Source organism: Muscardinus avellanarius, assembly GCF_963383645.1.
Source record: "Muscardinus avellanarius genome assembly, chromosome: 6".
Lineage (NCBI taxonomy): Eukaryota > Metazoa > Chordata > Mammalia > Rodentia > Gliridae > Muscardinus > Muscardinus avellanarius.
The window spans coordinates 15146078-15172497 of NC_137791.1; the positions used below are offsets into that span (position 1 = coordinate 15146078).

The 26420-nt window shown below is 37.7% G+C and overlaps 1 protein-coding gene across 8 annotated transcripts in view; it reads right to left on the minus strand.

The window, feature by feature from the left end:
- INPP4B (inositol polyphosphate-4-phosphatase type II B) overlaps positions 1–26420 on the minus strand; it is a gene marked incomplete at both ends in the record, with an annotated part of 387908 nt that overhangs the window by 61717 nt on the left and 299771 nt on the right. For 6 of the 8 annotated variants that reach the window (XM_080697033.1, XM_080697032.1, XM_080697038.1 and 3 more), the window contains 5 exons: positions 8810–8907; positions 12702–12842; positions 18981–19098; positions 20169–20292; positions 22369–22541. The exons of the other annotated variants lie outside the window; for them this stretch is intronic. In XM_080697033.1, coding sequence (XP_080553159.1) covers positions 8810–8907; positions 12702–12842; positions 18981–19098; positions 20169–20292; positions 22369–22541 — 654 coding nt within the window. The remainder of the gene's footprint in view (positions 1–8809; positions 8908–12701; positions 12843–18980; positions 19099–20168; positions 20293–22368; positions 22542–26420) is intronic. 8 annotated transcript variants of the gene reach the window in all.

The following is a 26420-nucleotide window of genomic DNA, read 5'->3' on the forward strand; positions in this document are numbered from 1 at the left end:
TTTTACCACCTCTGCATTACTACCTATGAGAACAAAAGCTAATAATTAAAATTTTATTTTGGAACCTAGGAAATATTTAATTTATACCAGAAAGTCTCTCTGTTTATCAGAATACTTTGACTGTTTGAAGACTCTTCTGGTGTGTGTGTGTGTGTGTGTGTGTGTGTGTGTGTGTGTTGATGTCCTTTGATATATTAGCCTCACTCATCTCTTCCTTTATAAATTCAGGAAATTTCCAGAGCCTGTTGAAGTAAAGGGACCAGGCTCAGGAGCTGTGATAGTTTCAATGGGTAGAGGGCTTTGAAAACCAGGGACACATAGTACAGGAGAACTCTACCAAGTGGACCCATGTTCAGAGGCACGCTTTTGGGTTACAACAGCCTTTCCATATAGAAGATATAAGGAGCCTGTGTTCTCAGAACTGATTCCATCACATGTCGCCTGGTCTGTGACAGAGCTCAAAGGATTATCACTAATTAAAGAAAACATCTATTTACATGGTCTTTATCTTCATTGCTAGAGAAAATGTGATAGGTGTACCAACTATATTTAGGAACTGATATATACATATATAAAATACAGAAATAGATGGATAGACAGATAGAGATAGGTGATAGATAAATTTCTCCAGTGCTTATATCCATTTGTAGTAAAAGATACCCATTCATGTGATGGTCCCTCTATGGCATGGAACAGTATGGTAAATCTAACAATACAAGTTGCTAACAAAGTCTGTCAAAACTTAGTATTGACTTTTTTACCCAGAACACAATGTGTGTCACAAATGCTCTGGCAAGCTCTCGTCGGCTCAGGGATACCCTCACGCACATCCATTTCTAAGTTGATTTTACACTGAGCACAATTCTGAATGCTCTCTCAGCAGTGCTGTCCTTTTCATTCCCTTTGGACACAAAACCTAATAGTTTTATTCAGGAAAGAATTACCACCAACTTGTTCTGGAAAAAAATTATCTTGATTTACTAGAGAGTTCTGTCCTATGTTTGAAAAGCTAGTTATATTTTCAAGGGCTTCATGGCATCATTTTTTTTTTTTTTTGGTGATACTGGGGTTCCTGGAAGCCCTTCTACCTCCGGGCTATGCTCTCAGACCTATTTTTTTTATACATTTTTTATTTGGAAGCAGGTTCTCTTAAGCCAGCATGGCTGGCTTCCAACCAGCGCGATCCTCCTGTGTCCGCCTCCCAAGCGCGGGGATTACAAGCGCGCACCACTACTCCCATTTTCATGGCAACATTTTTAAAAAGCAAAATGTTAGATATCAAAGAGGAGTTGTTCCATTCCCTGATTTAATAAGATCTAATCTTAGATATTCTGTACTGTATTTGTAATTAAGATATCCTTTTGCACCTGCATCTGCGAAACTTTTACTTGCAGGTTTACTTGTCCCAATATAGTCCTGTTGCTTTTTAGAAACTTCATATTATGTTAAGTTCCACTATTTATTCATTTGTTTTCTAATTTTATCCTGACTTGAACCAACTTTGCTCCATTGATCTATTTTTATATGAGAGTTAAGATAAATTGAAATGCTAAAAACAGAAAATGCCAACTGAGTGGCTTAGGATGCAGCTCAGTGGTAGGGTGCTTGCCTAGCATTCCTAAGGCTCTGGTTTAAGCCCTAGCATTAAAAAAGGAAGGAAGATAAAAGGAAGGAAGGAAGGAAGGAAGGAAGGAAGGAAGGAAGGAGGAAGGAGGAAGGATGATAAAAGGAAAGAAGGAAGATAAAGGGAAGGAAGGAAGGAGGAAGGAAGGAAGGAAGGAAGGAAGATAAAAGGAAGGAAGGAAGGAAGGAAGATAAAAGGAAGGAAGGAAGGAGGAAGGAAGGATGATAAAAGGAAGGAAGGAAGGAAGATAAAAGGAAGGAAGGAAGGAAGATAGTAGGAAGGAAGGAAGACAAGCATACAAGCAAACTGGAAATATAAGCCCAAAGGGCAAATAATACTTTAGTCTAAGTTGTACCCTGCTAACGTTAGTTAAGTAAAATTAAATGTCAAAATTCTTAACATGTATGCAGAGCTTTTACAAGTTATTTTTTAAAAGTAGATTTTAATAATCATGTTTAAAGAAGACAAGAAGATATCAATGAAAACCATCCTCAATCTGAATTTTAAAGCTGGCAAAGCAGATGTGAATAAAATAATCTTCAAGGCTTTTTCCTCTAAAGCCACCCATCAAAAACTGTGGGACTCAAGAGTTAATGGTGGGCCAACAGGGTTTTGAGAACCAACTCCAAATTACACTTTTTATCCTCTCAGACCTTTTACATGTAGAATATCGATAAGAAAGAGTCATCTGTGAACTCTTCTCTTCTTCAGGTGTTAAAGGACCCCAGCCGGGCTTGAATGTTTTTTCTTATCTGGAAGTCATAATGCCACTTTCTTCCCTGTCATGTAATGCTCCATCTCTGCATCACATGGGGAGCCTAGTCCTCTGCTCTCTTTGGGGCTTCTTGTTGGCTTTCTGGCACATTTCAGGGATTGTATCATTGCTACCCTCTCCAGAGCCACTTCAGAAGACCAAGAACAGATCTTTAGGCCACAAAGGTCCATTTGTCCCTAAACATGTGTTGACGTTTCACCATGGAAAACTAGAGAGAATCAAAGACAAAACCCCTCGTTTGATTCTCTTTGTATTCACTGCTCATTTTTCTAATGGTATAGCTTTTCCTCTGCCTGTCTGCTTGTACAAATGGTTCTCTCCTTAAACGCCCATAATGTGGCTTCATTTCATTCTTTTAGTTAAAACCGGTCCATTAAATGTCATCAATGATTCATATCCACCACATCCAATGCCTCCCTGGGATCCGCACTCTTCATCAACACACGGTGTGCTTGCTCGCCTTTCTCTGGATGACATTCCTCCCATTTAGCAAATTATTTGCCTCAATCTCAAATAAGTTCTCCATTTATTGTGTGCTCCTCAGTCCATTCTTTCCTTGTATTTATAGATATTCTCCTCTTATGATGTATGTTTTCTCATTTTCTATGCAGACTATTTAGAAAACAATTCAAATAATTCATCTAAAATTAATTATCCGTAAAACATTAGATTTATGCTCTATTTTCCCATTTCTATAAATGGAACAAATGCATAGAGTGTTTCATTTTTCCTAGTGCTGAAATCATAGCTATGACCATGCATAACCAGACCACAAATGTCAGAAATGATCAAGGAGAAAAAAGAAGCCTCAAGCAACACAGGCAGAAAGAAGAAGACTAAATTGTTCAGAAAAGGCATGGATAGTATGAAGAAGCAACTATTTTTCTAGAAAAAGGTTTAGAGATAGTGTAGATTATTTCTTGATTACATTGAGTCATTTAATTGTAAACTACTAGGGGCGTAGACCTATTCCTCTCTGTCATTCATAGAGATTGACCAAGATGTTCATACACACTGTGATCTCTACAAGTACCTACTACGTTTAATGTGAGTCTTCCAGAAAAAAAAAATTGCACATATACGATGTTATATATCATGGCATTCTCCTGATCCTCATTACAAACCTAAGATTTTTCTTTCCTAAAAATATTTTGAAGGCTGGGTGTTGTGGCACATGCTTGTAATCCCAGCATTAGGAAGGCAGAGACCGGAGGATCATGGTTCATGGACAGCCTCAGCTACTTAATGAGGCCCTCTGCAACTTAGTGAGACCCTGTTTCAAAAACTAATAAAATAGGGCTGGGGGTGTAGCTCGGAGGTACAATGGTCCTGGGTTCCATCCCCAGGACTACAAATAAATAAATAAATAAATAAATAAATATAAAAATAGATATAAAAATATGTTGAGCCAGGCCTGGTGGCACATGCCCATAATCCCATTGCTTGGGAGGCTGAGACTGGAGGATCACACATTAGATGATAGTCTCAGCAATGTAGTAAGACTCTCAGTAACCTAGTGAGACTCTGTTTGCAAACATAAATGAAAACATAAATAAAAACATGAATAAAAACATAAATAAATAAATAAATAGTCTGGGAGTATAGTCTGAAAGTAGAATGCTTCTGGGTTTGATCTTTACACACACACACACACACACACACACACACACACACACACACAGGTATTTTGAGCCAGGCATGATGACAAGCACCAGTAATACTAATACTCTGTAGGCTGAGACAGGAGGATTACAGGTTCAAAGCCAGCCTCAGTAACTTAGCAAGATCTATTTCAAAATAAAAAAATAAGGCTGGGGATGTAGTTCAGAGGTAGAATGACTCTGGGTTCAATCCTCAGTACAAAAAAAAATATTTTATATGGTATTCTTATCATTATAGTGAATAAAATACTATTTTAAAGAGAATTTCAAATATTGTAGAAATAATGTAAAAGAGCTAAAAGCCCTGCATGTTTTTCTTTTCTAGTTCACAGTAATACGTAGCTCACTCTTATTATGAAAACCAGAAAATCTATAATGGTAGATTCCAATAAACCTGTGTCAGAATATCCTTCTGTTTTCAATAAAACACAAAATAAATGGGTTTTAGGGTTAGAGAAAGAACAGTGGATTTTGATAAAATAAATTGCTAATTGTCCCATCTTGCCTTAGAGCAGAGAGAAAGAAGCAGTTAATCCATCCTGTCTACGAAAACTCCTCAATTATCTGTGGATATGTGATGGTGACTTTAAAACACGATGCCATTTGTGTTAGTGATTTACAGCAGTGTGGTACAGTTTATTTTATTTTTATTCCTAATGCAAAGTGAGTGTTTTAATGCATTAGGAAGGCAAGAAAGAGGACATGAAAGATGTCTGAGATCATCAAATCCGAAAGAAAGATCAGAGCAAGGAGAAGCTGTGCCCCACAGAATTACCCCGCTGATCCAAGGGGCCAGTGATGATCCCAGGAAGGGCCCAAGAGAAAGTAGCTCTATAGGAGATTTACTATGTCTCAGAGTCAAGGCAGGGAGACAGCTGTCTGAGATCCTGGTCACTAAACAAATAAAACCAAGAAGGGGAATCCACAATACTCCGTGGATGGAGCAGTCATCAAGGGCTCTGGGCATCCAGTATCAATTTCAGGTACATATTACTTGCTTCAGATGAAGGTTCTAGGTGGTAACCACCCCTTTATGCTTGCCTTACTTCTCTGTAACAGGCACATCCAATTTCCAGGTCTCATTGGTCTTCGAAGATATACACAGAGGAGCCACTCTGCCCTACGCCAAAGGTCCTTTCCAAGACCACAGGAAGATGGGGTGGGGGATAATAATATCTGGATTCCATTGAATATTTATTCCAATAGCTCTGAGATTTTTAAACAGATTAGTCATAGAATACTAGACTATGCTGAACATACTGAAAGGAAATGTGGCATTGTTGATGGACAACTGTAATTCTACACCCTCCTCCCAATTACCAATTGCTAATGGGCGATTGTCCAGCAAACCTGATAGAAGGTACAAAAATAAAACTACGCCATGTTTGCAGATGGCCGAATTAAAACTATCAACTAAACCTACTACATGTACAATGGGTTTAGAAAATATTTTGCGAGAAATGCATTTTTAGTCTATACAATTGTATATAAAAGGAATAAAAAAGGTGAGAGCTATTTGGGAGTGATTATATAGACTTAAGAATTCACCATTTTGTCTTGACGTGGCAAAAACAAGGGACATCCCTTAAGCTTAAGAAACTGTTTTAGCAAGAAGTTGCTATTTTTTAACTTTAAACCAGGTAGAATTCAACTATGTAAATCACAAATCATTTGAAAACAGGGTTGACAGGTTAACGGACAAGGATCCCTAACAGATTAGTAAGTGAAAATAATATGTTTAGAGAATTAATCTATCCAATTTGTGTGTGTGTATAGCACTGGGGATTGAACCCAGGGGCATTCTACCTCCAAACTAACCCCCAGCCCTATTTTATTTTTATTTGGAAACGGGTCTCACTCGATTGGTGAGAGTCTCACTGTTTGCCAAGGCTGTCCTTGAACCTACAATCCTCCTGTCTTGGCCTCCCAAGTACTGGTATTAGAAGTGTGCACCACCACACTCACCTTCTTCTTTCATTTTGACATAAACTTTCTCTTGATTTTATTGCAAAGGAATGATAAAAGGTTTTATGGATAATGGACATAAACCAGCACGGCATTTCCTTCCTTTTTAGCAAGTGGTCTGACTTCTATTCAGATTCTTAAGTAGCCTTTATGGTTTCTCCCTCTAATGGAGTGTAACCCAAATCTTGCGTGTGCTACAATATTTCTGAGACAGAACCCCACATCTGGCGGCACAACTGTACAGACTAGGTTTGTACTGCTGATACACAGTGCATAATCCTCCTGCAATTCCTTTCTGCTGCAAATGTATGATAATTTTGTCTCAAAACTGTGGGAAACAAAATGAGAAAAATCCAGTACATGAAGGCAACCTTCTAATGAAGTGCAGTTGGTGTGATCCCCAAGGCCATCCTGTTTTCAAGGACTAAATGCATGTTTTCAAGTTTCTAAAAACACTTGTTTATTAGCTCTCCATATCCCATAGGTTGCACATCCCGCCTGTGGATTTAATCAACTAGCAATAAGAATATACAGAAAAAATTATATCTGCACTGAATGTGTTTATATTTTTTGTGTATGTGTATCTTTACTCCCTACAAACAGTACTTTAGAGCAACTACTTTACCATGCATTTAAGTTTTACTAGTTTCTTGTTTCTTTGTTTGTTGTTGTTGTTGTTTTGGGTGCTGGGGATTGAATATTATACTCCAAACTACATGTCTGACCTGATTTTGTTTTCCATTTTGAAACAGTGTCACACTAAGTTGCTGAAGCTGGCTGGCCTAAAACCTGCAATCCTCTTGTCTTAGCCTCCTAAATAGTGAGATTACAGATGTACACCACTACACACTCAGTACTAGGTTTTATTACTAATCTATTGGTGATTTATAGTATCCCGGAGGATGCAGGAAGGTTACATGCAAATACTAGGCCATTTTCAGTAGGGGACTTGAATATACATAGACTTTGCTATTGGAGATCCGGGAACCAATTCCTCATCATTATAAAGAAACAACTATATGTAATCGGTAATATATAAGATTTCTCATTATTAAATTTTAAAAATATTTAATCCTCTAGAAAGTTTAAGTTACTTGAGTAGAGAATTATTTTGTATTTTATATGTCATACAATACTTCACTAAGTATTTCCACGTATTTCCTTATTAAGTGGCACAATTGTCTCTAGCATATTACTGAAACCCTTCACTTCCTCCGCCAACAATATCCCTTCCAATACACCTGCCAACAAGATACATTGAGAGCCAGGAAGATTACATGTTCAAGGCCCTCAACTTAGTGAAGCCAGCTGCAACTCAGTAAAACCCTGTTCCAAAATAAAAATTAATATGGGCTGAGGGTATAGCTTGGAGGTAGAATGCCCTTGGGTTCAGTTTTAAGTACAGATTATGTTCTGAATTAGAATGGCAAATCAGTAGCTGTCAACAGTTCTTAAGCATTAGTATGGGCCTGCCATCATCTGGAAAGTTTACTAAAGCCTGGGTTCAGGCTGGATTTGGTAAATCTGCAGTGGGACCTGAGGATTTACATTGTTGACCGGTTCCCAGTTCCACTGAATCTGCTAGTCTAGGAACCACACACTCATTAAGAGTCAATACAGACAGATATCAAGTTGTTGATTAGCATTCTTAGAATTACTTCCAAACTATAAGAAACTTGCAAAAAAATAAAACTCACCAACATCCAAGTTATTGTAAACTATTTTTCTATTAATTATTAGCGTATATAGTGTTCCTTACAATATAGTAACTTTATAGATATTTAGCAATTTTATAATTCATAGTATACTGGCTGCTGAAGAATCTCCACATGCTTTTATTGCAAAATAAACTAATATAAAAATCATAATATAAGAACTGCAAGTGCACATGGTTACATATTTTAAACTAAATTTAACAGTATAAATCAGTGAACAAATTCTCTGAGATAAGGTAACAGGAAGACTGTGATTTACACATTTTGAAAATGTTACAGTATTTTCTATTTATGAAACCCAGCTTCTTGTCACTGAAGGTCTTGATAGCTCAGTATGTTTATATGTTTTATAGATGAATTCCAAATGTATTCCTAATTCTCCAATTCTGTATTACTTAAATATTATGTACTTAATAGTGAGGAGAAAATAACTGCAGAACTGAAAAATGGCAAAAAATAACGTTTCCCCAAACAGTTCTATGGGCTCAGGTTCCTCAAGTTTCCACATAAAATAACACAACAAATATTCAATCAACTGGCTTCTCCCTTTACATTCCTTAATATTACATCGTATAACTTGCCTTCCGATCTTCCCCTCATAAATGTGTGAGATGTCTAACATGTTTTACTAATTGTTGTCTTGAATATTTACTAAAGTATTTTATATGGTGAAGAAACATGATTTCTTTTAAAAATGTGCTAATCAATTTGTCAAGTTTTAGAATATTCTTCCTTCTAGTTATTAAACAAATTCTTCATGTCAAAAAAAAGAAATACACACTTCTGTTGGACTTGTTTGAGGTTTCTAAGCATAAGTTCCATAATTTTAAATTTTTGCAATATTCCAACTTCACTGGAGTCAATGTCCCACATGAGCAGGACACTTTCAAGAGAGCGATTGAGATAACGAGGTGGGAAATCTGAGAGGCCACCTTCTCAATCAATCTTTGTGTCTCACACATCTAAAAATCACTCCCGTCAGTCACTGACCACTGTGCCTGACCTCTCCTGAAGATTTATCAGCAAGAAATTATTGTTGTCAGTTTAAAAAAAAAATCCATATACTTACAATCAGGGGGCATCTTTTCCATAAATATTGTATAATATTCTTTAAGAAGCTCAAAATTTTCCTGATTAATGCTTTCTTGCAAAGAGACATCTCCAAACCTAAAAATATAAAGAAAAGCAATGAGTTTTGAATTAGTACCAAGTTATTAACCCTTTTTTGCCTTTCCTTTTAAAATAGTTGGAAAGAGTTCCCTAAGGAAGAGCCTCTCTCATCAGATCTTTTGCTTTTGCTCGTCCCCTATTCTCCTGTGTCCCAGAGCTGGGCAGAGCAGTGCTTGGAATTAAACTTGGAGAAAAATATAATCCTGGGAAAATCTACAGGAGAGTTCTCATAGACTCTGAAAATATTCTCTTCTAACTTTTAAGACACTAATCAACTGGAATTTTTAAAGCGGCATCCTTGGTGAAGTAATCTTAGTGTTAACGACTAAATGTGTCCTCTTAAAATTCATATACTCAAGCCCTAACTCCAGTGTGGCTGCATCTAGAGATAGGGTCTATAAGGAAGTAATTAATGTTAAATGAAGTTATGAGGGTGGGCTCTGGTCCCATATGACTCATGCCCTTAAAAGAAGTGATGACAGGAGCTGGGCATGGTGGCAAACTCCTGTAATCTTAGTACTTGAGAGGCAGAGACAGGAGGATAACAAGTTTGAGGTCCATCTCAGCAACATAGGGACACCCTCAGCAACTTACAGAGAATTCATTTCAAAATTAAAAAAAAAAAGAGTCGGGGGATAGAATATCCTTGGGTTTGGTCTCCAGTGAAGAAAGGAAGGAAGGAAGGAAGGAAGGAAAGAAAGAAAGAAACTAACTCATGACACCAGAGAGCTCTGCATACCCCTACAAAAATGTACAAAGAAGAGATTATATAAGCATATAGAACAGATTTAGACATCTGCAGGCCAGGAAAAGAGAAATCTTCAGAAACGAGATCAGCTAGAATCCTGCTCTTGAACTTACCAGCTTCCTGAACTGTAACAAAATACATTTTTTGCTTTTTAAGTCACCTACCCTATGGCCTTTTGTTATAGCACTCCAAACTGATGAACACGATTAGTATTTGTTTTTAAGAATAGTCACAGAAGGCCAGGCATGGTGGTTCATGCCTGTTATCCAGTAATTTGGAGGCTGAGACAGGAGGGTTGCAGGTTCAAAGCCAGCCTCAGCAACTTAGTGAGGCCCGCAGCAACTTAGTGAGACTGTTTTCAAATAAAAAATAAAGTATGACTGGAAGTGTAGCCTGGAGGTAGAATATTCCTGAGTTCAATTCCCAATACCTATCACAAAAAAAGTAATAAGAATGGTCACATAAAATATAGGTCACATAAAATATAGTACAACTAAATCCACATAGTATACCTAATATGCAGGTATTACCTGGTGAATCTCAAAATTATGAATTAAAAAAAATGAGGAAAAATGAGGATCAGAGACCACAGAGGTAGCAATTTGCTTAAATCAAAAGCTGTCTGATGTCAGTGCCTTATTCAAACTCAGTCTTCCTGCTTCACTCTGTGTTTTACCCTACTTTTTTTAAATTTTTGCTTCTTTTTCAAGTCAGTGTGCCTGATAAACTTCCACTTACCAAAAAAAAAAAAAAATGCACTTTAACATACAAGAGAGAGGTGAGGGCTAGAAGAGAGATTTATAAAATAAAATTACTAACTACTGAAACTGTCACATGGACATGAATGATACACATAAGTCTAATTCAAAAGTTAACTAGTCCTTGAAAATGCTAAGTAATCTTGAAATGCCTGTGGATGGCATAGTCTCATGTATCTAGGAAGGTCACATTCACAGGCCTTGTATTAATTCAGACCCCACACATTCTGTACTCTAGTGAGCCAGAGAAGATACCAGTCAGTGATGCTGGTTCTTCTTCCCCCCTGAGTTGTATGATTTATGATCAGGAATATCATTTACCTCAAGCACTAAATTTGCTATGAGAAGAAAGATACATGGAAACCGGGAGTATAATTTGATCTCTGATACTGACTTTCAAACGTATTTAATTATCAAAGAAAATTTCTCATACAATATGGTGAATATAATTATATCTCGATTTATGTGTAATATAACAAAAGAGACTAATGGCTTTTACATAGTTTGAAATTAAACAGATAATGCAAAGTTTTGTCATCTACTTGTTAAGTGACAGATGAGAATTATGAAAACCTGTGTTGTCAAGGAATTTTATTTTGGGTAATGGGAAGAGAAGAGGAAATAATTTGGAAATATCGATAATAAGAGGCATTTTGAGCACCAATGAAATTCAAGAGAACTAAACTTATAGTCAGAATTTTATTTAGTAAATGACATTAGTAACAACTTCAAATATACTTAACCAAGAAGAATAATATGCCAGGCAATTTGAAACTGTTACCTATGGTGAAGGGGACATTGGAGCATGAATTACAGGACTATCAAACTGTCCAAAACTTGCCTGTTGGGAACTTCTCCAGCCAGGTTTACAAGATGACAACTTCTTTCTCTAAAGTCTTTTATAATTATATTCTATAAACTTTAACTGTTATTTATAGTTTCTATGATCTCTACATATAAACTATATAAGATATAGAAATTTTCTGCTTCAAAACACATATTTTGACAATGACTCATGTAATTGTGTACAATAATTTATCATTGGACTGAGCAATTAATTATATTAATATTACCCCACTATAACTATTATAATAAAGTAAAAGAGAAAAGTATGCTATATATATGCATATGCATTATACATATATATAATTTTTTTTTTGCAGTACTAGAAATGAAACCCAGGGACATTCTACCTCTACCTCTGAGCTACACCCCCAGCCCTATTTTTTATTTTTTTCTGGTACTGGGGTTTCTGGAAGCCCTTCTACCTCCAGGCTACACTCCCAGACATATATATATATTTTTTTTTTTTGAAACAGGATCTCTTAAGCCAGCACAGCTGGCTTCGAACCTGCGTGATCCTCCTGTCTCCACCTCCCAAGCATGGGGATTACAAGTGTGCACCACCATGCCCATCCCCAGCCCTATTTTTTATGAATTTTTTTGAAACAGAGTTTCACTGACTTGCAAAGGGCCTCACTAAGTAGCTGAGGCTATCCATGAATCATGATCCTCCTGTCTCATCCTTTCAATTGCTGAGATTACAAGTACGTGCCACCATGCCCAGGTAAAATACACTGTATTTTAGGCCCCACAAATTTTAATAAAATTAGCCAGATTTACAATGTCAACATATATACATATATTTATAAATATATATTTATATATATATATATTTATAAAATATATTTATATTTATATATATTTGTACATATGTTGACATTGTAAACCTGGATAATATATGCACATATAATACACACACACACACACACACACACATATATATATATATATATGAATAATACAAAAAGTTCTGAAATTAGCCAGGTCAAACATATATATATATATATATATATATATATATATATGTATATGTATATGTATATATATTTGACATTGTAAACCTAGAATATATATATTATATGTATTATATTATATATAATATTACATATATTATATATGTATTATATATATAAATGCAAAAGTTCTGAAATTGGATGTACACACAGGTATTTGGAAACGAAGAAAGTTAACTTGTGAATACTTTGGAACTAGCATCAATCTTTTCCTTAGAGGTTCTGACACATTTAAATTTTGATTTGAGCCAGAATTCCTTTAGCATGAATATTTTACCTTGATATATCAAGTAACTTAGTAATGATAAAAAGGAAAATACTATCAAGAACTATGTCTGAATTCTATGGGCAACATCTCATGGGATTTCTTAGCATTCCCTAAAAAGAATAACAGAAAAACCGAATGCCAAGCTTGTAGCTGAAGCTTACCTCTCAGCCAGGGTTTGCTGTTCATTGATCCCAACATTAAAAAGCACTGGGTGCACCTGCAGCAACTGTCCCTCCTGAATCTGTGGGGGGAGCGACTCGAACATTCCGGCTGGAAGCTTGACCTCCACCACGTAGTGCTCCCTAAGGAGGGCAAAGGGCACAGGAAAAGCATGATGCAGTCCCTTGGTCTCATTTTATTATAGTTTCATTGAAAAGGAACAATAAGAGAGCTGAGACATAGCACTGATTTACACTTATATCCTATTGTTCATTCACTCAAGAAATACTCTCTCATGTCATTACTAAATGAAGTGGCACAAGGAAATGCCAGGCTTTGTTTCTAAGTTTGCTTTCTCTTCTTCCTTCCATTAGAGGAGGAAGAACATTTATTTCAGGCTTTAATAACTAAGGCAATGTATGAAGATAGCCTGAATATTTGTTTTCTTGGTTTATTCTTAAAATCTCACTCATCCCAAGAATAAAGAAAGTAATTTAATGATAGATTTTGCAGTACACTAACCCTAACAAACCAACTTATTTAAAGCATTTTCCCCCATGATCATCTTTGATGGAGCTCCCTATTTTTGATAGACTGACAGAAACGAAATGGTTTTATTATTGAAGCCTGGAAATCTTGATCACTTTGCAATTTTTATGATTTTAAAAGTTTTATTGCATAATAGTCATGTAACATAGACTTAATCACTTTAAAAAATTGTGCAACATTCTGCATACCACGGGTACATTTTTATTGTAAATTTCCATTAAAAATAACCCTGAATATTTGATTTTGAAAATTTTAATTATGGTTCATAAAATATATTCGATGAGAGTAGTTGGTTATATATTTCAAAACTTGATAACTTCTGAAGTAGTATGAACTCAGTATAGAACTGTAAAGACTTTTAGCACATGTCAGGAAAATCTATGTATTTCCAGAACCAGGTAGAGTTGTAATACATGTGCTGGGGAAAGGATCATGAAACAAATAATGAGTCTTTGTGAAAAATCTTTTTAGATTCTCTTTGTGTACAATCATTCATAACACTGGGAATCGTGAACTCTTACACCTGTTATTTTCTAGCTGCGAATGGGAGACTTAAGGATTAGCAATGTCCAGCAAGCAGGCAGGTATGCTAGCACTACCCTGGGATGGATGGACACATGATGTCCCTTTGTTTAATTGCTCTTGGAGCTCTTTGCAATAACCAGGCTTAACAGAGGGGTGATATATAATCTAAGGCCTTTCAACAATACTGAAGCGTCAATAAATCAATTGATGTTTTATTTTTATTTATTTATTTTTTGGTGGTACTGGGGTTCCTGGAAGCCCTTCTACCTCCAGGCTACACTCCCAGACCTATTTTATATTTTTTTTATTTGGAAACAGGATCTCTTAAGCCAGCACGGCTGGCTTTGAACCTGCGCGATCCTCCTGTCTCTGCCTCCCAAGTGCAAGGATTACAAGTGTGTGCCACCACGCCCGGCATCAATTGATGTTCTAAACGTTGCCCTGAAGATCACATACATTATATAATTTCTCTATGATAACTCTTTGTCAGCTTTATCAAGACATAATTGAAATAAACATATGCCTTTTAATTATATTTATAGATTTAACAAATTTAAAGTTTTGCAATCATAAGCATACCCGGTTTTAGAACATTTCTGTCACCTTAAAACGGTCTTTTATGACTATAAAAGCCATTCCCACCGCCATGAGGATTCTATAGATCCTCTCTGCACATTTCATATGAATAGATTCATTCAACCTGTGGTTTTTCTCATTTGACATTTTTGCTTACCGCAATGATTTTGAAGTAAATAGCCTTCTATTTTATAAATATACTAGAGCATGATTTTTCTATGAATTTATTAGATGATTGACACTTGGATTATTTTGTGATGTTTGACTAGAAATAATAATGTTGCTATGCATATTCAGGTAAAAGTTTTGTGTGGACAAATATTTTGTTTTCTTGTGGGTATATATATACCTAAGCGTCATAGGGTAATTTTATATTTAACTTTTTTTTTTTTTGCGGGTCTGGGGATGGAATCCAGAGGCATTTGACCTCCAAGCTATAGCTCCTGCCCTATTTTTTATTCTTTATTTTGAAACCGGGTCTCACTGAGTTTCAGACGGCCTCACTAAGTAGCTGAGGCTGTCCGCAAACCGTGATCCTCCGGTTTCAGCCTCCTGAATGCTGAGATTGCAAGTGTATGCCACCACGCCCGGCTTATATTTAACTTTTTAAAAGCTCCTCATTTCCAAAATGGATGTGCCATTTTACATTCCCACCATTAATGTTCAAACTTTTAGAGTTTTCTATATCTTCATCAACATTTGTTATTATCTAAATTTTTTTATGATGATACTAGTATAAGTAAATTGGTATCTAACTGTGATATATATATTTTTTTAGGTACTGGGGATGGAACCCAGGGGCATTTTACCTCCAGGCTACATTCCCAGTCCTATATTTTATTCTTTTTTTAATTTTTGAAACAGGGCCTCACTGAGTTGCAAAGAGACTCACTAAGTAGCAGAGGTTGTCCGTGAACCCCATCCTCCTGTCTCAGCCTCCCAAATGCTGGGTTTACAAGTGGGTGCTACCACACCCAGCTTTCTAATTGTGCTTTTAATTTCATTATCCTATTCACTAATTATACTAAGCATGTTTTCATGTGCTTATAAGCCATTTATGTATTCTATTTGGTGAAATAGCTATTCAAAATTTTGCCCATTTCAAATTAACATTTTTAAAAATTTTATTACTTCTGCAATGCAGGATTTCTTTATATAATCTGGAAACAAATCCTTATGATGTGCATGTATTTTCTCTCAATCTGTGGCTTTTCATTTACATGGTGATATGTTTTGACGCTTAAGAGTGTACAACTTCGATCATGTCCTATTTATCTAATTTTTCCTTTTATGGGTATTGACTTTTGTGTCCTGAGAGCTTATTATATATTCAAACTTACAAATATTTCTTCCATAAATTTCATAGTTTAAGCTTGTATATTTAGAACCATATGAATTGATTTTCCCATATGGCATAAAGTGAGAGTCTACATTCTTCTTTTGCATATAGATAACTAATTGTGACAACATCATTTTTTGAAAAGACTGTATTCACTATTATATTGCCTTGGCATCTTTTTTGAAAATCAATTGCAAGATAATTCATTTCTGGATTCTAAATTCTGTTCTATTGTTTCTAGATTCTATTACACACACACACACACACACACACACACACACACACACACACGAGTACTATTCTGTCATGATTATTATAGATTTTTTTTTTTTAATGAGGTACTGAAGATGGAACCCAGGGGCATTCTACTCCAAGCTATATCCCCAGCCCTATTTTTTATTCTTTATTTTGAAACAGAGTTTTACTGAGTTGCAAAGGGCCTCACTAAGTAGCTGTCTTTCTGCGAATCGCTATCATCCTGTTTCAATTATTATTATAGTTTTATTGTAAGCCTTGAAACCAGAAACTAAGTCTAGGTCACTTTCGTTTACATAAAAGTTTAGGCTTGTCCTGCCAATGTCTGCAAAAACAAAAAGACGACTAAGATTTAAATAGCAGTTGCACTGAATCTATAGATGAATTTATGAAGCTCTGTCATCTGAGCAACATTCAGTCTTCCAAACCATGAACAGAGACCGTGCATTTATGGGATCTATCCGCAATTCCAGATCTTCCTGTCTCAGCCTCCCAAATGCTAGGATTCCAAGCGTGCGTCACCACGCCTGGTTTATAGGGTGTTATTAATTTTGCTTGGCAATTGTTTTGTGTGTTCTGCATACAATTCTTATACTGACTTATTACATGCGTTCGTATTGTCTCTGATGCTATTGTGAGTGGCACTGTTGTCTACATGGCCCGTTTCTGACAGCTTCCAGGAGTGTGATCTTTTTGCTCCTCAGTCCACATGAAGTTAGGCCCCCTCAGTGAGGTGGCCGGGGCAGCGTGGGCCTTGCCCTGGTTAAACTGATCTCACAGAGCTGGGGTTGGTGGGAGCCCTCAGCAAGTATGCCATGGACTCCCGCTGCTGTGGCTAAAGTTCACTAGTTTCTCATGAATGATTGCTTCTAAATTTTTTGCGTGCATTTGACTTAGTTCCTTAGACCAAGGATAGTTATTGTAGAAAATTTCTTCCATTTCAGTCTTGCTTTGTGTAAAGAGAATTGGTCAAGTGTCCACTTGGCCATTTTAGTGATCTTCTTTCATATCTATAAAACTTTTAAATTTAGATACAGATGAAGAGTTTTCTCAGAAAAAGCACCCCTATACTTTACCTGCTCCAAATTTTCTGGTATACTTTTCTTATACACAGAGAAAAATACCAGCTTTTCAATTTTTTTTTTTTTTTGTAATACCAAGGATTGAACCCAGGGCCAGTCTACCTCCAACCTACATCCCCAGCCATTTTATTGTCTTGTCTTAAAACAAGGTCTTAAGCTGGGCATGGTGGCGCACGCTTGTAATACCAGCTCTTGGGAGGCTGAGACAGGAGGATTGCACATGTTCAAAGTCAGCCTCAGCTACTTAGTGAGGCTCTCAGCAACTTAGTGAGACCCTGTTTCCAAATAAAGTATAAAATAGGTCTGGGAGTACAGCCCGGAGGTAGAAAAGCCCCTGGCTTCCACCCCCAGTAACACCAAAATAAATAAATAAATAAATAAATAAATAAATAATAATAATAATAATACAAGCTCTCACTAGGTTGCTGAGATTCTCACTACATTTCTGAGACTGTTTTCAAACCTGTGATCCTCCTGTTTCAGCCTCCCAAGCCCTGGGATTACAGGCATGAGCCACCACACCCTGCTAGCTTGTCACTCTTGACAATAAACTTCACAGTACTAGGCAGACTTGTGCTATTTTCCACGTGTCTCTACAAGCAATGGTATGCCTTTCTCTTCTGATGACTAGAAAAAGAAGCATTAATTTCCACATGCGACATTTTGTTTTATGAGAATGTGATTTCTTTATTTACATGTAGAAAATAGTCACCTTTCTTTCAACCACGTGGTTCTCAGCATCCTTCAGAACACATTTAAAATAAATACTGTATGTTTACCACGAGCAGGAAGTCAAGTTGACTTGGAACTTTTTTTGTATTTTGTCTCTTTCTCATCTTTCTCTAGCATGAAAGGTGCCTCCTATTTGTGCAGTCACGTGTTCTCATAGGGACCTGAGAACGTTTTAAATTAAAAACAACTTCACGAGGCAATTAAAACTGCTAACACAAGAATGCTTGAAATTTTTAAAAAGTTGGTGTGAGTGTGTGTATGTGTGCGTGCATGTGTGCATGCGTGTGTGCATGCGTGCATGCGTGTGTGCATGCATGTGTGTGTGTGTACTAGGGATGGAAACCAGGGGCATTCCTCTGAGCTACATCCCCAGCCCTTTTAATTTTGTTTTCTTGTTGTTTCCTTCCTTCTTTCCTTCCTTCCTTCCTTCCTTCCTTCCTTCCTTCCTTCCTTCCTCCTCCCTCCCTTCCTTCCCTCCCTCTTTCCTTCCTTCCTTCCTTTCTTCCTTCCTTTTTTTTTTTGAGAGTGTCTCGCTAAGTTACTGAGGCTTGCCTTGAATCTTCATAACTCCTGTCTCAGCCTCCCAGGTAGTGAGTGTACTGGCATTCATGACTACTCTTGGCTAAAATTCTGATTAAAACAGCATACTATAGGATATAATTTTCCTATCAGAGCATTTTTCTTAATTATTTCTGATATTCTGCCCATCATCTACTGACCTCTGAAGCTATTTATTTAAAATACTTCTCGGAAATCTCACACCCTGAGAGTGAATTGTCAAAAATAATCAAGAAAAATGGTGGTGTATGCCCCTGACATAAGAATATATCTTTTTGAAAATGTTGCTGCTTTTAACTGAATTTAATTTAAAGTCATCTTAAGAATTATGAACCTATTAAGCAAATGATTCCCGCAAAAGTAAAAAGTCCAGAGTTTTAGACCAAAGAGTAATAAAGAGAAAATCGTCCTTCTAGTACCTGCTATTATTCTAAATTTCTCATATTTCATAAAGGAGAATTTCCATACTCACCTCACTACAATTTACAAACATTTAGATGTTTTTAAGATGACTGCCTATCATATTACCTACATTTATTTCTTACTAAAAAGGAAAAGAGGGAAAAGAACATTCCTCAAACCAAACCTGAATTCTCCTAGGCTCCTGTGCCAGGAGTTGCTACACGTCTAACAAAGCCTGTCTTGAGGACACGGGTATCACTCACCGTCTTCCTGTTATAACTGGCAGGACATCATTGGATTTAGCTTCAATTATTTTAAATGCTACTTTCTTCAAATCGGAAATGCCAACAGCCATGTCCTCGAGCATTCCGATTTCATCGCCTAAACAAAGGAAAAGGTGCCTTTTCACAAACATACCATTTAAAGAAAATGTCACTAGCTACTAAACCTCCCTGCTGGAATTTGTTCCCGCATTTTAGTGGATGAGATTCCAAACACAGCCAGTCCCCCTCCCCGCTTCTTCTCCCGGGTAGAAGGTGTTCAATCACCAGGATGAGAACCTTTTTAATGGCCCCTAGAAGTCAATGCACCCTTTGAGGGAAGAAGAATGCACACTTTTGCTGGGAGGCTGGGCAGACAGTGTATAAAGCAAAATATCAGGCAGACATCTTTTTATTGGCAGGACTGGTGCTTGATTTGTAGAAACAGAGCCAACTAGATTGATGACTGCCGACTTAGACTCTTGGTGGGTTTGTGTCTCTATCCGTTGATAAATAAAGCCCAAGAAGGGGGTAATTAGGGAAGACTCTACATTATCACTCTCCTACAGAAGCAGAATGTGAACCACATATATAATGACATGCTTTCCAGCAGTCACCTTTCGAAAAGAGTAAAATTAAAAAGGTAAAATTAATGTTAATAATAATATGTTTGACTTAATCCCATATAGCCAGAATGCCATTCCCACTGTAAGTAAATGCAACATTATTAATAACTAATATAAAATTATTTATTTACTACTCATTGAAACCGGGCAGGCACATCTAGAGCGGATTGATCTGGACCTGGCGTAGTTCAAGTAGTCCATATTCAAATTGGAGGCTCCCGTATTGAACAGCACTGTCCTAGACATTACAGGGTTGAGACTTTAAAATCCAGTCACTGGAGTTGTGTTGGCAAAGAGCCTTTTATATTAAAAAATAAGAAAGAAAGAAAAGCCAGATGGCTGCTCAGGAGTCCACTCTGAAATAATCTATAATTCCATTTTCAAGACATTATAGGAGGCAAAGGGAAACTACTAGCCGAATGAATCTAAAACCTAAAAGTTACCTTATTTCTGTAATACCTGCTGCAACCAAGGTTTACTCCCTAGTTTCATGCTTACCTGAGGAGCAGGTGTGCTAAAGTATGGACAGAAGTGTGACCTTGAGATGTGCTGGAGCGGTACTCACTGTAAGTGCTCAGCAGACCTTCATACTGAGCGATCAGCCCCACTGTGTGCAGCTGCTGCAGGAAGTCAGGGTCGTGCAAACTTGTGTGCAATTTGATGATAAAACCACAAACCAATCCAGCAAGCTAGAAAGAGACATTGAATCCATTGGCTGGGATCAAAAAACTTATTAGTTCTACTTTTAGATATTTTCCGACATTTGAGACATCGCCAACTTAATTAAAAATTCTAAAGTAGGGGCAACAAAACTACTTCTATTTATACACACACATTTAAAAAATTTTTTTTTTAGTACTAGGGGTAGAACCCAGGAGCTTTCTACCTCCGGGCAATACGCCCAGACCTATTTTATATTTTATTTGGAAACAGGGTCTCACTAAGTTGCTGAAAGCCTCACTAAGTAGCTGAGGCTGGCTTCGAACCCGTGCCATCCTCATGTCTCAGCCTCCCAACCATAGGGATTATAAGCATGCAACACCATCCCCAGCTATACACACATATTAAGGCAAGTGGCCGGTTTTTGGTCAAGCAAAGGTTGTATAAAAAAGGCTTGGGGAAGACAGTATTGCAAAGGGTAGTGTTTTTAGAGTGAGGTAGATACATCTGCCTTTACTAACAAAAGAACCGTAACAAGTTACTTAGTACTTCCAAATCATAGTATCATTGTGATCACTATCACTATTTTTATCTTTTGCACATGCAGAACAAATGCAATCGTACTTATTTCATAGAGTCATTGGAAGGACGCCATAAAGGATCAGGCATAAGGTACAGTGTAGTGCATGGCACCTGGTTAGATCCAGTTATCAATGGGCCATTGATGAAATAGGGCAAATGGGGCAAATAGCACAAATATAATAGTTGTGCACATATTTCCTTCGTGTGGAATGATTACAAGGGGAAACAGTTTGTCTCCTTCCCTTCATATGTTCCATCTATAAAACCCAACCACTGGATTAAAGCAGGTAGAGAAGAAGGCACCAGCCCACCCCTGCGACTCACGGATCTTGTCTGAATGTTATGAGTGGGCTGAGTGTAGGCAAAGAAATTGGTCTTGGCCAACCCTCCCTTTGAGCTTAGCACCCTGCAAACTTACTTTATAAACAAAATAAGAGAACCAGGTATGGTGGTGCACGCTTATCATCCCAGCATTGGGGAGGCTGAGACAGGAGAATCATGGTTCATGGATAGCCCCAGCTACTTAGTGAGGCCCTTTGTAACTCAATGAGGACCTGTTTCAAAATAAAGAAGAAAAAATGGGCTGTGCATGTAGTACGGAGGTAGAATGTCTCTAGGATCTGGCCCCAGTACTACAAAAAGAGAGAGGGGGGTGGGTTGTGGAACCTTGTCCTAGGATTCATGGAAAAGCTGGATAAATAAAGATATCTCCATAACCAAGTCCTTATTCATCACATCCATTATGAAGAAGCAGTCTCTGCTCTGATCCTATAGAAAGACATCTGGCATGGTACAAGAGTTGTTCTTATACTGTGTAGAGCACAATATATTTTTTAAAGACTTAGCTATCATTTTTCATAAAGAAAAAACTTAAGTTCTCCTAAGCTGTTTTGATGTGATATTCAGCTCATATTTATTATATAAAAAATGGCATCAAGACTTAAGAAAAAGACCTTTAAAAATAAAACTTCCAACTCAGGCCCAGTGGCATGTGACAGTAATCCCAGAACTTGGGAGGCTGAGACAGGAGAACTGCAGATTCAAGGCCAACCTGAGCAACTTAGTGAGACTCTCTTAGTAAATAAAAAATTAAAATGGACACCACCGGGTGTGGTGGTGCACACTTAAAATTCCAGCGTTCACATTCGGGAGGCTGAAATAGGAGGATTGTGGTTCATGGACAGCCTCAGCTACTTAGTGAGGCCCTTTGCAACTCAGTGAGACCCTGTTTCAAAATAAATAATAAAAAATAGGTCTCGGGGTGGAGCTCAGAGGTAGAATGTTCCTGGGTTCCATCCCCAGTACTGCAAAAATAATAATAATATTAATAAATAAAAATAAATAATAAATAAAAATAAAAAAAGGGTTGGGGTGGAGTTCAGAGGCAATATGTTCCTGGGTTCAATCACTAGTACCACACACACACACAAATAAATAAATCAGTAAATAAATAAAGCTGCCCAAAGAATCCTATTTCCATCAAAGAGAGAACGCTGCTCCGTACCAACAGCAACAGCACCTACCGCTTGGCTGAAGACAATGTCTCTGCGGAGCGTGAGCAGGAGACACTGGGGCAGGCTGTAGGCGAGCTCCTGCAGCAACACAAAGGTCAGAGACTGCTTGGCGCGGCTCACCACCTCCCCCATGCAGTCCTTCAGTGTGAGGATGAGCGGGTACAGCTGTTCATACCAGTCCTCTGCGGAGGGGCATAAGAGTAGAAGGAGAGATTTAAAAAACAAAAAACAAACAAACAAAAAAAAAAAAACAAAAAACAGACCATGGAGTACAGAACCATTTTATCATGATTTTTAGCAAAGTTACACATATAGTAAAGGGTTGGTAGATACTAGATTTTAAGATCATTCATTCCAGTGGCTCCCCTGAACTCCACAAGCCAGTGTGTGATTAGACTTTTCCCCATGGCCATATTTCACAAATCACAGACCTCCATTCAGTGCTACTGGTCTGTCTGGATTTCTAACACATCAGTCCACAATTATGACTTTCATTATGAAGTAAGAGCAAGTTATAGTGTATTATTTCATTTTCCTTGAAGAATAGAACCCTGACAAATATTACATATAAGTTTTGGACTGGGTACCATTTCATTAACACGTGAATAAATTTAGGGCGGGGTGACAAAGAGAATGAACTATGAGTGGATGCTGCGTGCCCTGGAATTAATGATGAAGCAGGACTTGAAATGAGATGATCCTCTTGGCACAACAGCCTCAGAGTTATTGTGAGTGAGTGAGGGTCGATAATCAGCTAAGACCTGGAAAGAGTTATGGGGAACAATAAAGGGAGTCATAATCACTGTTGTACCGTGCCGACTGTCTCAGATTTATTTTATGTTGTGGTGTAATAGACTCGGTGAAAGAAGCCAACATGGTTGTAAGGATTGTTCATGACCCCAAATTAATAAAACTACCTGCTCTCATTAACACTCGATGGAAATGCTCAGGTGATACCATGATATGAGATACACTAGGAACATTAGTGTTATTTTTAGCACACTGTAGACTTAAGTATTATTAGTAGTATTTTTGTGTGTGTGTGGTACTGGAGATGGAACCCAGGGGTATTCTACTTCTGAGCTACATCCTCAGCCTTATTTTTTATTCTTTATTTTGAAACAGGGTCTCACTGAGTTGCAAAGGGCCTCACTAAGTAGCTGAGGCTGTCCGCGAACCACGATCCTCCAGTCTCAGCCTCCCTGGGATTATAAGCGTGCGCCACCACGGACTTAAGTATTATTTAGGAATAAAAAAAAAAAAAAACACTGGAGAAAACGGAATTCAACAAATGCATGTTAAACTGTAATCACGTCATAACATACTTTTGGACAGCCTAGCATGATGCATGAACAAGGGTCCAATTTAGACAAGCACTGATTCAGTTTTAATTACTGTGGCATTGGTATACACAAAAGGGAAAACGGATGCACATCATTTATTTCATAATAAATAAATTGCATTAATTTCATAATAAAAACATCAGGAGGCACCAACAAGGGATATCCTATATTTCTATATAATTTTCGTATATGTATTCTTCTGTGTTCCATACTCTCCCTTCTCCAATAGTTGTTGTTTCTAGATAAAGAGTATACTAACACACACACACACACACACACACACACACACACACACACACACGAAAACAGTGGGATAAAGTCTTCAAGTTGATTCAGGTGTAGATGCTGAAACTACAAACTAGTGTGGTTTGACCCTTAAGGCCACAAAAGAATGCTCAAGCATAAAATGAAGCTTCTATACAGTAGGTGGCGCTGCTCTATCAGGCTGAAGCGGAAGTACTTGGTCACTCATTCCCTTCCAGTAACTGATGTTCACTTTTTTGTTTTACATTTGCATAGCTCCTACACCGCATGTATCCATTGTTTAAGCACCTGGCACCACCATGCCCAGAGTCAGGAGGGCAGTAACTCAGTCATGAATGTAGCATGCCTCTTCTAGCTTGAAAGTAGAAAATTAACCAAGATGTCCATTTTTTTTCCCTTGAAAAATATTAAGTGACAATTCACATCAACTAAAGCTGTTGGTTTCCCTTGAAGGTGTTAAAGAGAGAAAACTTCACAGGCTTCCTCACTGCCATCAGAATATTTTCTTTACTCACGTGTAAATCATCTCACTCCTGTAGCCAGTCGATATTTTAAGAACAGCTTGCAATAAGATGGTGGGGGGAGACTGATTTCTAGTCCTACTAGGATAGGAGTGGGAACCTAACAAAGAGGAATACATCGATATTCTAAACCTAGGAACAATGCCAGATCCGTCTGGTAACAAGTAGTATTGAAGTATCTCCATTTAGTCTGATTACATATATCTTAAAATTACGCTGCAATTTAAGAAAAATGATAATGCAAGAAAATATTTATCAGGAATGAGAAAATTGGATGTATGCAAACAATGTAAAATGTCTTCAAGAGAGTAGTAACCATAACCATACGACGGAGAAGCCTTCTATAAATGAGAATGCTAAAGAAAACTATTTTCTAGAATAAGAAAGAATTGGCTAAGTTCAGCAGATAAAGGGAAACTGCACCTGCAAATGCAAATGACAATGACCACAGGCTCTGTTTCCTGGCAGTAATCCCTGTGTGGAAGTCTCAGGTTTTGAAATAAACATGATGAGGTATGATAGGCTAAGAAAGGCTAAAGTCGGTTCATAAAAGTTTTTGTTGCTCCAGTGAACATTCCAAATCATTCTCCCAAAGAACAGGGAAAAAAAAAAAAAAAAACTTTAGTTTTCTCTTTAAGAAATGCTTGTGGTTCCGGAAAGACAAGAACCACTCTCTTTCTTGGTAGTAATGAGATGGCGCTGAGACTGTCATTACTTGTCACTCAGGTTCCTCCTCTTTCCTACTGCACCATTTACATGATGTGTGTTTTATCCTCCAGATAAAGTCATTTTTGGTAAGGCAGAAGATGGTGTTCCTTTTACATTATCTCCTCAAAATAAGAAATTCTGAGCTGGGTATGGTGGCCCACATCTATAATCCCAGGACTTGGGAGGCCAAGACAGGAGGTTGGTTCATAGGTTACAGGCCAGCCTCAGCAACTTAGCAAGGCCCTCCCCACCTTAGCAAAACCCAGTTTCAAAATGAAAAATAAGGCTGGGTATGGTGGTGCCACCTATAACCCCAGTACTAGGGACACCGAGAAGGGAGGATCACCGGTTCCAGGCCAGCCTCAGTAATTTAGCTAGCATCTTAGCAACCTATATTTTGCAAATAAAATATAAAATAGGGTTGGGGGTGTTGCTGGGAGTAAGAATGCCCCTGAGTTCAATCCCCAGGAAGGAAAGAAGGAAGAAAGGGCTGGGATGTAGCTCAAAGGTAGAACATCCCTAGGTTCATTCTCCAGTATCCAAAAAGAAAAGAAAAGGAAAGAAAAGAAAGAAAATAAAAGAAATCTTGAAATACATGTATGTCTACTCTTTAAGAAGTAAGAACTAAGGTTAAGTTTTTTCAGGTTTCAGCTACTAGGAGATTGTATTTATGCGCACGCGCACACCTGCACACAGGCGTTAGTCTCAGGAGTTGAGGCCGCTAAGGACTCACACCCCACAGTATTTTCACTATATCAACACCTCACACACAGCTTGTTGGCCTAGCAGACACTTGAATGTGATTCTCTCCCTTGGGCTCCTTTCAGTGACACAGGAAAATATGAAGAGAATGTTTTAGTATGTCTATAAAAACTTGCTGAGACTCCTTAACCCTGAGACCAACAAGCAGTGACTTTTCTCAGGAAAACATAAAATGCGTGTGGCTTAGCCAAGCTTTTCCTGAGCTTTGTAAAGGGACTTGGACGCCATCCAAGCACTGTTTTCCAGCCCTTTGCTTGCTCCTCTAACGTATTCAAGTGAAGCTCACTGAAGGATCCAAAGAATGACTGCCGGGTGCCCCCTCTCCTCCTCCACACACCATCTATTTCCTGTACAGGATGTTCACGTCCTCTGCGCTCAATGGCTCTTATGTTACTCAGGAGGAAAATAAAAGTGCCAAGTATCAACCAACCGCAGCGGGGCATAATACCTTCTCTCCAACTGC